Source organism: Pteropus alecto, unplaced genomic scaffold (assembly GCF_000325575.1).
Source record: "Pteropus alecto unplaced genomic scaffold, ASM32557v1 scaffold15, whole genome shotgun sequence".
NCBI classification, from domain to species: Eukaryota; Metazoa; Chordata; class Mammalia; order Chiroptera; family Pteropodidae; genus Pteropus; species Pteropus alecto.
In genome coordinates this window covers 1080106-1091929 of record NW_006436286.1, presented here as the reverse complement: position 1 = coordinate 1091929, position 11824 = coordinate 1080106, and the positions used below count along the sequence as shown (strand labels likewise).

The window sequence follows — 11824 nt, the reverse complement described above, 5'->3', positions numbered from 1 at the left end:
AAGTGTGTCTTCAGCTACCTGGAGAGAGGTGTGTGTGTGCACGTGTGCATATACACGTGTACATACACACACACATTAAAATCGGGGCGGGGGCCAACCAATGAAAAGCTTCAAAATGCCACATATGAAAACACATTTTCTCAAACCCTCTTACCTCCTTCATGTGTGGCACGCGCCCACGTGGGGTGCATACGAGGGGCACCCTGCCCAGCGCACCTCGTTTCCCCCTTTCGTTTGCCTTGGTCAGGCCCTGCTTGCGTTGGCGAGAAGCTGTCACTCTGTACGGGAGAGTGAACGAGCTTGCTTGGATTGAGCAGTACCTGCTCAAAGAAAGGAACAAAGTAGCAGCAGTTAGGCGGGACTTGTCCCATCGAAGCCACCGCCTGCGCCCTTCCTGGGCCGCTCGCCTGACGCCCGCCCGAGCCAGGGCAGCCCAGGGGCAGGAGGCCTCCCCTCCCCGCCCCCTGCCTCGCGCCTCCGCGAGCGCAGAGACCCTTGACAGACAGGCGTCTTCCTGAGCACCTGGTCCCTCTGGACAGAGTGCCCCGGTGACACTGTCCTTCACACGCTTTCTCGTTGTGGCGGGGCCCCAGCTGCTAGCCGTTCCCCCGTGCAGGGCGAGGTGGTGAGTGGGCGGTGGCGCGCTCAGCCGTGGCGCGTTCTGTGGGGTGCGCAGTGTCTGAGCAGTGAGTGGCGGTCGGGGCTGGATGAGCGCTCACACGTGTCTCGCTGTGGAACTTGAATGTGTGTTTAATCTTTTATGAACAGATGGATGACCCTTCTGCATCTATTTCTCTGGCCCAGCTTACAAAGGTATATATACATCTATATCTATGTTCTTGAAAACGTGCACTTCCTAGCATCGTACTTTCTATGTGGAGCGGTTGTCTTGAGGGGTTGGGGGAGGGGAGGTCTTTGGCAAAAAAAATTGTACATATTATTACTCTCCTGTAAAGAGTAGGTGCGGTTTTGAGAAGATGGGGGGGAGGATTTTGTCAGCCCCACCCTAATGTCGGAGCATTTTCAACTTCAAGACGGAAGAAACACATGAAGCTACACTTACTTGGCTTTTTCCCTCATACATGTGTTTAATTATACACTGGAAACTAACAAGGTTCTGGAGGAATTCCCTGGTTTGGGCCGTAAATTTTGTGGACTTTCTTTAAGCAGCCAAGTAGAAGCTTCCTTTTTACGCGGACGATTGTATGGTTCTTTCTTGAGTATTTGAATCGAACCCCCGAAGGCCAGCATTTTAAATGTGATCCAACTGCTTCATTATGCCGTAGACCTGTAGTCTGTCTGCATTTAGAAGAAGTTGTAAACAACCTAATTTGTTTGAACACAGACTACATGAATTGTGTTAATGTGTAAAGCTGTTTGCAGAAATATACCAATGTGTGTGTCTGGCAGAGAGGCAAACTGTCACCTCCTGAAATCATTGTATATGCCATGTTCTGCTCTAAGATTGCTTGCATTTTCTGCTCACAATGTGTACTTTTTATTTGGGAAAGCACTAGTGATGGATTACTTTTTAAAACCATAGATTTAGCTGGCGAATCGTGCCTTTACAAAAAGGCAGATATATTACGGAACAGGAAGATTTTTGAGGGCCAAGAAGGAAGTTTTCCAAAAATTATTTTTTCCCTACTCTCAGAAACATAAAACCAAATTTAGCAACCGAGGTTCATGAGTTGGTGGGTTTTCCATTAGTGCCGTCCCTATCTGCTCCTTGGCTTTCTCCCTTCTCCCCAGACTGTACTCCCCAAGTGTCCTAGTAACATACAGGTGTCCTAGTAACTGTTCAGGGAAAACGAAACGTTAACATTGGTGACTCTAAAACATCTAGCGGGCTAACGCCATCCTCTCAATTTTCTAGTGTGAAGTGGTTTAGCACAGACAACACCGTTAGCAGTTTCTAGTTTGCTGTTTTAACCCTTATGTGCTGTAAGGACCGCATTTGAGTCTGGCTCTGTTCCTACCGTGTTTCTCTGTGGGAGGCAGTCGGGGAGTTTGGAGGTTTGGGGGATTTTTTTCCAATTATTTGTAAATTAATGTTTGGGTTCAAACAAATTAGTTGTTCAACATCTGTAACCCAGTTTTCTGTAAACGTTGCTGCTGTTCTGAGCTCTGTTAATGTTAAGCATTCTCTGTATATAAAATCACAATAAAACGTTAAAACTGGTTGCTTGTTTTGTGGATGAATGTAAAGATAAACCCAGTGAGTGGCTGCTGATTCGAGTGCTAGACGCTTGAAGATTCAGGTTCTCAGGACTCACTCCCTTAGACCCTGCTTATACCTAGACTGTGGCGTGCACCTTAAAGACGGAGTTCGTAAAACTTCGGAGAGTTGGATTCCAGATTGGGAACGCTCGGTGCGCGTGCCTTGCACGCGATTTGAAACCGACACGAGTCCCTAACGAGCCTCTGCCTTTTCACATCTGCTGTGTAATGTGTTCAGTGATTCTACCCACAAGCCCACCTCCAAGTTGTCAGTATAAATTATAGTCCTCATGCTGTGACACTTGAAGTACTTTTAAGGTTGAAAAGCATCAAGTGCTTCTCTCCTAACTTAATCTGTTTTTAACTCTTAGAGGCCTCGCGTGCAAATCTGAACACAAGGTACAAACAGGGTCTAAGGTTTGAGTGCCCCCAGAAAGGCTTTGTCCAGCCCCGCTGACACCCAAACACCGGAGGAATTCCCAGTGCCTCTTGTAGGTTAGACATGTAAATGGCTGTTTTTATGCAAGAGTAGATACTGCTCTTTACAGGATGAGTGGTGTTGTCTTTGGCTGTGTGGTCTTAAATGTGTTTCTAATGTGTATGTCAAACAATTACCTGTTAAACAGACTGCCAATCTGGCTGAAGCCAATGCTTCCGAAGAAGATAAAATTAAAGCGATGATGTCGCAATCTGGCCATGAATACGACCCAATCAAGTAAGTTCACGAATGCTTTATGCCGATCGCTACGCCGGGGAGGAGTCTCCCCCAATCAAAGCATCCTTTTTTCTATTTACCAAGTCTCGTGTACATGTGATTTCTTCCTCCCTTTCAGTTACATGAAGAAACCCCTAGGCCCGCCACCTCCGTCTTACACCTGCTTCCGCTGCGGTAAACCTGGCCATTACATTAAGAACTGCCCGACAAATGGGGTAAGTCCCGGGCACGAGCCTCGGTCCGTCACGGTTTTCTTGAACTGTTTATCAGCCGTCTCGTTTTAATGGGTAGACACTGCCTCCTCGTGCGCAGAGGCGGACGACCACAGCCTCGGAGCCCAATGGCCAGGCTTCAGGTCCCGGCCCTGCCACTCAGCAGTTGAGTGAGCTTGGGTACATGTCTTGACTCCTGCCCGCTGGTGGTTCTCCCCCGAGATGGGGTGACACCAGTCCTTCCCCGCACGGCTGTCGGGAGGGTGACGAGAGGTCCTGTGAGTCATGAGCGCCTGGGAAGCGCCGCGTGGTCGGTGGTGGGAAGTGAAGGTGACCGCTGCTCCTCTCTCCCTTCCGCCCCGGCAGGATAAGAACTTCGAGTCTGGCCCCCGGATTAAGAAGAGCACGGGGATCCCCAGGAGCTTTATGATGGAGGTGAAGGACCCCAACATGAAAGGGGCCATGCTTACCAACACGGGGAAATACGCCATACCGACCATAGACGCGTAAGTGCCCGCGCCTGCGTCCCCGGGGACCACAGCCGGGCCACTGCCCTGTCTGTCTCACGGACTCGGGCTTGTCACTTGGCTGCTCCCGCGTCGTGAATGAGAGGCTGCAGTCTGCTCCATCTAAGGCACATGTAGAATGGGTTTGGGGCCCTCGGGCCTCCAGGCGCCACTTTTCTCGTGTCTAAGTGTTTTGCTGTCATTCCCTGCTTTCTTCCTCAGCCACGTACATGCTCCCACACAATCGTACATGCTCCCACATCATCGTACGTGCTCCCACACAATTGTACGTGCTCCCCACACACAAAGCCAACGTATCTTCATCATTTTGAGAAACAAGGCCTGACAGTAGAAGTTGTGAGGTGTTGTGGCAGGTTGGGGGGCCAGGAAGGGGGGGGTGACGGGTGGGGGTACCCGCCTGTGTGAGCCTTGCGCTTCTGAGGTGTGGCTTATTTGTCAGCCGTCAGTTACAGGCAGCTGTGAGCTATAAGCTGTACTTTAATGCTAATTTTAATGTATTTCCGGATTTTACGAGCCACTCTTGAATGAGGTGGGTAGACGTGGCACCCTGATGGTGTTGTTCAGGGGGGCGACTTCCCGCTTCACCAGCTCGCGTTGATGCTTCTCGTTACCTTGTTTATTACTATCGGTGGTGCGGACTCACGTAGCGCACAGCAGTGTGAAGTGGTTTTGTGGACTCTGCTTACACGACATCTGCACAAGGGTTTGGTGACCCGGGTGCCCTGCGGTCCGACGCAGAGGCCGTGGATAGGGCTCCGACTCTGCGTTTTCAGCAGGTGCTCCGGGAAATGATGAAGCCACCCTGAGAAACGCCAGTTTAGGGACTAGACGTCCACATTCTCAGTGACACACTGTACATGAGAACGCTTGCCCTGGGCTGCCCGCTGCGCTGTGCGGCACTGCGGTCCGCAGATGAGCACCGACCTTCCCTAGACCCCAGCCCCGCCTGTCTTCTCGGCTGCACCCCCATCTGTTGTCTGTCCATCACCAGCTCGTGTCTCTGTGGCCCATCTCGGAGCAGTCTGTCGTCACGCTCCTTCCAGCTCAGGCATTTCTCGGGCCTCCGGACGCACTGGTCTTTATCATGCGGAGGCCCGAGCGTGTCGGTGGAGACGCGTGGCGGAGCCCTAGCTAATAATTCAGCTCACCGCTCTGGACCGCTGCACCGAGAGCCCGTTCACGCCAAACACACAGCAGAGATGGGGAGATGGGAGCCCGGATATTTGCTATGAAACCTTCACCCTCTCCACGAACACCAGCGATAGCAACTCAGACCTTCTTCTGTTTCTTTTTCTATCCTCTCTTGTCCTCTTTTTTTTTTTCTTTTCTCTCTTTTGGGCAGTGGGAGACTCCTCTTTCACAAATTGGGAACGGTGGGGCATAAGCAAATTGACACTTATTTCTGGAGTCGTGGTGATGTCTGTGGAGCACCTACAGCACAGATAACACACCTCAGGTACCTGCTCCGTCAGCATGGAGATGAACACACTGACCCTGGACGAGCTAGAGGGGCTTCCCGCGGGACTCCTGGGTGTCACAGGCGTGCGCGGCTGCAGAGGAGGTGGGGCGTTGGAGGCAGCGGTGGCGAGTCTGACGATAGCATGTTTTGGTTTTTTATAGTTTTAATATGTTTAATACCCAGTATTTCAGCAAAATGCATTTCTACAAAAGAAAACAAGAACTTGAAATGTTCGACGAGGTGTCACTTAAAATTGTCGTCACGTATATTCTAATCATTTAAGTAAAAATTGACCATAAACAGATCGATCTCTCCTAAAGTAATTCCAAGTAGACCACTGGTTTTGAAGTCCAGTTGGGGCTGTCGTCGGCGTGGTCGGCGACCTGCTGCCCCCTTAGTGGTACTGGTGTCACTCTCTCCGCTGTGGCACTCGTTCTCAGACCCCACAGGGCTTAGGGGCCGTCCTACTGTGGAGGGGAGACATGGTGGGGTAGCAGACAACGTCATCGGGGTGTGGTCACTTCTCTGCCACTGGCGTATAACTTCATGGCACAGATGTGTCACTTTACCTCATTCTTAGACTTAGGAATTCTGAGGTCCTTTCTGCCACGTTGATAGCATCCTTTGTTTCTTCTCGTACTCGTCGAGGGTTTTGTTTTTACGTCTGTTTAGAGGGACGATGTTCGTAATCGCCCCCGTGTCGGAAGGTTTCACACTGTCAGCTAGCGTGGCATTGTGTGACCGCGAGTCCCCTTCGTGGTGCGGTCGGACACACGACCATCGGGAAGACTCTCCCTTCCTGACAGCATTACAAACGCTAAAACCTCTTTCACAGCGAAGCGTACGCGATCGGGAAGAAAGAAAAGCCACCCTTCTTGCCAGAGGAGCCGTCCTCGTCCTCCGAAGAGGACGACCCCATCCCGGACGAGCTGCTGTGCCTCATCTGCAAGGACATCATGACCGACGCCGTGGTCATCCCCTGCTGTGGGAACAGCTACTGCGACGAGTGTAAGACACGCCCCTGGGGATGGCGTGCGCGACCCTGGGCCACGTGGGGGTGCCCCTCCCCACCCCGGCACTGTCGGAAGTACAGGGGTTAACTTCTGGCTCCCCCAGAACGTAACAGCTGAGGGCCCCTGTCGCCCAGAGCTTGACCGGTAACGCAGGCAGGGAGTGCGCGTTTGGGGCCTTCCCCGGGTCGCGTGCCACGTGACAGTAGCGGCAGCTGGCGGAACCGTGAGGAGGAGCCGCCCTGGGCAGCAGCCTGTGTTTCAGTAACAGTGTGAAATGCGACGATTGATAGCGCAGCTAATGGCAGGAACTCTCTTTTCGCTGCTTTAAAAAAACAAAACCAGCTTCTTTGTTTTTTGAACGTTAGAGTTAGTCCCTCCTGCGCTTTCGTCAGGGTGACTCCACTGGGGTTTTATAAGACGCGGGATTTGTTTCCTGTGTGTTTGAAATGGCCGAGTCCCTGTCCTGCGTGTGGAGAACAGCTGGCGGCCCACCTGTGTTTTCCGTTCCTCGGTTTCAGTGACCCCAGTTAACCACGTTCCGAAAACAGGGAAGGGGAGATCCCAGAGGTAGACGATTCACACGTTAGAATGCGGCGGTGTGAAGGAACGCCACGCCATCCAGCTTTGTCCCACCCGGGACGGGAGCCATCGCTTCGTCCCTGTGTCCATGCTGCACACGCTCCCCACGCGTCAGTCACTGAGCAGCCGCCTGGGCTGGCAGATCGTGCTGTCGCCCTCCTCGTGCTTCTTAGCGGCCTGAAAAGGAGCCGGAAGCCGCTCCCGAAAGTGAAAGGGGGTGTGTGGGAAAACACAAGCAGGGTTCAGGTGTCCACTGGGGGTTCGCGATGGAGCCCCGCCCCTGCCCCGCGGCTGAGGAGGGCGGCTGTTCTCGCCTTCCCGCGTGTGATGGAGAACTCGGGACGAGCCCCCAGCATGCACCGCGTGCCTGCTGCGGCCTTTGTCTCAGCAGCAGCAGCAGCACCTTACCCCGCCACTTAGCCCGAGCTCGTCCCCGCTCATCCAGGTGAAAGTGGCGTCGTCTGAAAATATCACTGCTCACTGTTTTCGTTTCTAAAGTTCGTTCTGAAATTTAAATGTGTGTTTCGAGGTCCCGCTAGTGAGGACTGAAGTCGAGAGAGGAGGTGGCTTAAGCCCCATTGCTGAGTGCAGTGCTGCACTGCATAGCCGGTAGATCCGATGGTTACCCCTGCTGCTGGGGTGTAGACGTGTTTGGTGTCTCTGCCTGAATAACACTCCGTTTCTCATAACGGGCTCAACAGAGAGAAAGGTGTTGGGGAAGCGTGCCTTTTCTGTCCACGTAACTGTTCGGCTCCCAGTCGCGACTTCCGTTTGCGAGGCGGCGCTTAGAGCGGAGCAGTGGGGCGCTGGGGGGCGGGGTTTTACTTCTAAGCTTTTTAACCCGAGAGTAGAAGCGGGTAGCGATGTGTGTTCTGAGACCAGGAACGCGACTGAACAGCCTGCGTTTCTGTCACCGCTTACACAGGTATAAGGACAGCACTCTTGGAATCAGAGGACCACACATGTCCGACGTGCCATCACACCGACGTCTCTCCTGACGGTTTAATCGCCAACAAGTTCTTACGGCAGGTAGCTGTCTCGCCTTTGTGGTGGCCCTCCTACGAGAAATGCCATAACCTTCGAACGATGTAACGCTCCCCGAGTGAGTGCTGCATCACAGTTCTGTGTCTTTGCTTGGTGTCTGCAGGCTGTTAATAACTTCAAAAACGAAACCGGTTACACCAAAAGGCTGCGGAAGCAGTTGCCGCCGCCGCCGCCCCCAGTGCCGCCCCCGCGCCCGCTCATCCAGCGGAACCTGCAGCCGCTGATGCGGTCGCCAATGCCAAGGCAGCAGGACCCTCTGATGATCCCGGCCACGTCCTCGTCAGCCCGCCCGGCGCCCTCGCTGGCTTCCCTGACTTCCAGCCAGTCGTCCTTGGCCCCCGCCGGGCCTGGCAGCGTGTCTTCCGCCCCAGCCCCCGTGCCCGACATCACCGCCACAGTCTCCATATCGGTCCACTCGGAAAAGTCAGACGGGCCTTTCCGGTGAGTGTGCGTTCCTCCCTGTCGGAGCAGTGTTTATGTCGCCCACGACTGTAGCGCTTGTTCGGTGACCTGCAGTGTGTGCGTCCCCGTGGGCCACCGTGCTCGACTTCCGAGAGGCCATTTAGTGCTCCAGCATCCCCAGGTTGCAGGCCCCCACCCCCACCCCCGAGTACCAACCGCATCCCACAGCAGCTCTGCGGTTCTCGGGGAGTGGGAGGAGCGCATGAGCTGGGGCTCCCGGTACCGGACAGGAGGTGCGGGGCTTGGGGAACAATCGTTTTGGAGCGTAATTACATAGGAACAAGAGAAAACTCGAAGCCCGCCCCTTCGAAGTGAAAGGGGCCTTTGACCATGTACTCCGGTGCCCTGCAAGCTCTTAAAAAAGCAACCAGCGTTTAAAAAGCAGGCGCGGGGGAACGCAGTCGAGGTCAGCCTCCTCTCCGGTTGCCAGTGGGCGTAAGGCTCGCCTGAGGTCACCCCGGGGCCAGCAGTAGGGTTGGCAGTGGAACGCAATCCTGGTCCTGTGTCTTCCTGTCGCACGCTCTGGCCTTCTTTGCTTCACGCTTTCTCCTGTTCTTAGAGCCGAGTCGCCTCCTGCCGTGTCCGTAGACAGCACTTCTTAAGAAGATCCCTTCTCTTTACTTTTCACTCGTTCGTGAGGAGCTCTCCAGAAGTCTGATCTTTCTTTTTCCTCAGAAGTTCTCATCATCTTCGCTTTAACTGAGTCTCAGTGCCGGTGATACATAAACAGAGTCAATAGCAAGATGTGGTTTTTACCCTTAATCTTCCATGTCTGATTTTCCGTGACTTTTCAATGCTATAAATTATATTTTCTAGGGATTCCGATAATAAATTGTTGCCAGCCACGGCCCTCGCGTCAGAACATCCAAAGGCAACCTCCTCGATTGCAATCACTGCTCTCATGGAAGAGAAGGCAAGTTTTACTGACTTAGAAAGTTGGGGATTTGTTTTCACAGTAGTTTTTTCTTTGTTTTTCCTTTAACGTTTTAAAAAACGGTTTCTTTTTCTCTGTGTCTCCTAAAGGGCTACCAGGTGCCCGTGCTCGGGGCCCCGTCCTTGCTCGGGCAGTCACTGCTGCACGGGCAGTTGATCCCTACGACCGGTGAGCGACATCGTTTTGGTTAGAGCTTTTTTCCTTTAGAAAATAATTTTACCTTTATTTAAATGCAGTTCTACATTTACTAACTTTCTGTTTATTTTTGATTCCAAGGTCCAGTACGAATAAATACTGCTCGTCCCGGAGGTGGTCGGCCCGGCTGGGAACAGTAAGTGTGTGTAAAGTCACCTTCGGGGGTGCTGTCCGCCTGGACGGTGGACGCGACAGCCTCGGTCGGCAGCGTGTGCCGAGGGTCTTCCTTGGTCACATCCTCTTTTACGTTCCATGGTAACAGTTTTATCTGAAATGTCACAAATGGGAGATCATACGAAGAATTACTTGGTAAAGTGTACAGTCTTACCGAGATTCTTTCACTCTTACGTTTGCCAAGTAGTGACCTTGACAGGATCTCAGTTAATGAATAGGTTAAAAATTATTTGGAAGACTAGTTTAAATTTCAAATCACTCATTATCCTAACGAACTGTTCTTGGCTGTTCAAAATCTGAGTAAGTAAATACATAAGTTTAAAGTCTACTGAACACAAACTTTCTCGTTTCAAATAGTATGTTAATGCAATGTTATCGTATATTAAAATCTATACGATATGACGTTCTGCCCTGAAATACAAAAAAGTTCAATCTTTATAGGCTGTTCTGTCGTTAAAAATCACTGTTACTTATCTTTTTCGTTTACTATCTATATAATTATTTCTGTTTACATAACCCATATAAACAGGTTTATGTATTTATATGAACTGGTTTATATTCTAGAACTTGGATTTTTTTATTTCAAAGATAAACCCAATTTCTAACAGAAAAAGCTCCTTAACTGACACTAGCAGAGTGTATCAGTAGAAAGAACACAGGGTCTGGAGACTGGTAGACTTGGGCTTGAACCCCAGCTCCGCCGTTTCCTGGCGATGTGACAGTGGGCGCAAGAGTCCACTCCTCGGCCTGTGTCCTTGTCTGGGGAGTTGGGGTGATGCTCTCGGCCCCATGTGCTGAGTTCCATGGGCCCGCGGGCACAAGGGCTCATCCCCTCTCCACAGCAGGGGGCTCACGGAGTGACTCACAGGACGCTGACGGAAATAGAATATTACAGATGACGCTCTGTATTGAGGTGTCATTATTGTCACAATATGTTTTCTAGAAGAAATAGTCCCCTTTAAGTAAACATGATGCTTCCTCGTGTCCTCTGGGCCAAGTGCTAAGGGGCGGGATCAGGTTGGGGGAGCTCGGCACGGGTGAGGGGTGTCTGCACACTAACGCCTGTTCTGTCTGTGTCTCCGCCAGCTCCAACAAGCTTGGGTATCTGGTTTCCCCGCCCCAGCAGATCAGGAGAGGGGAGAGGAGCTGCTACAGGTAGGCTCGCCGGAAGTCCGAGAGAAAATGAGCTGATGACACACTGACACGACTTAGATGCAGCGATGGTTACGCTCCTCTCGCCGAGTCCCCGGTGCTGGCCCTCGGGGCCCGGGGAGACCGGATCACACTGAGCATCCTGAATAGCGGCCTCGGGCGCCCTCTGGCGCCTGCGGTCTCCCTGTCAGCTCACCTCACTCATGCTGGGTAGGAGGAAGTCGGCGAGGTCCCACGCATGTGTGTGTCAGGGCAAGGTGGCCGTCACCAGCTCAGCCCTCCCCCACCTCCTTTCTGGCGGAAGGGACGAGGCGATGGTGCCCCGGGGGCCTGGGTCTGACAAGTGAGCCCTCGGGGTTATCTCGGCCCCCGGGCCCCCCGAGTCACCTTTGTCGTGGTGCTGCTGCTCCACTGAGAGAGTTGCCAAGCTGCCAGATGCCAAGACCGTCCCCACAGAAAGGTGGCGCTGAGCTGCGTCGTCGCTGTAACTTACAGAACCCTTAGCTTAACAGAAGGAAGCCGTCGTTTCCTGACGCGGCAAAATCTGGGACACGTGGCCAGCACCGTTGTCCCTACCTAGGCCTGGGGGGGAGAGCCTCGAGTATTGAGCCACCTGTTGTCGGTTGCTCGTGTTAACCAGTGTGTGGCCATTGCTCCTCGAAGGTTCTCACGTCTTCCTTCTCTCAGGAAGATTATAGAAAGTGTCTTCTTAAACTTTTTTGGTCTTCTGTTTTTCAGAGGACTGGTTAGGAAGTAAGGACAGACCACCGTGGGGCGACAGTCTGCACCTCACGAACGAGCGTGTGTACACACGGCGTGGCCCCAGGGTGGCCTGTGGCTGTCCACGCCCCCCCAATCCCTGGGCCGCCCATAGGGCTCTGCACACACAAGTCACATCATGTCCTCACGGCCACGCACGTAGTCGATCCCATTCCATTGTGAAGTGTGGAAATAGCACGGCTAGAAGAGACAAGCTCACGCTGTCAGGTGCGCTTAGTGTGAGGGAATAACATCTTGGAATTTATTTCTCCAGAAGCATAAACCGTGGACGCCACCACAGCGAGAGGTCACAGAGGACGCAAGGCCCGTCACTGCCGACAGCGCCGGTCTTTGTGCCCGTCCCGCCCCCGCCGCTGTA

The 11824-nt window shown here is 52.8% G+C and overlaps 1 protein-coding gene across 1 annotated transcript in view; it reads left to right on the top strand.

The window, feature by feature from the left end:
* RBBP6 (RB binding protein 6, ubiquitin ligase) overlaps nt 1–11824 on the top strand; it is a 27749-nt gene that overhangs the window by 10345 nt on the left and 5580 nt on the right. Inside the window, 13 exon segments of the mRNA XM_025047243.1 lie at nt 769–813; nt 2847–2935; nt 3054–3150; nt 3514–3653; nt 5969–6141; nt 7651–7754; nt 7873–8210; nt 9048–9144; nt 9255–9333; nt 9442–9496; nt 10621–10689; nt 11720–11821; nt 11823–11824. The exon segment at nt 11823–11824 is cut by the window's right edge and continues 229 nt beyond it. Of these exon segments, the coding sequence (XP_024903011.1) occupies nt 769–813; nt 2847–2935; nt 3054–3150; nt 3514–3653; nt 5969–6141; nt 7651–7754; nt 7873–8210; nt 9048–9144; nt 9255–9333; nt 9442–9496; nt 10621–10689; nt 11720–11821; nt 11823–11824 (1390 nt within the window).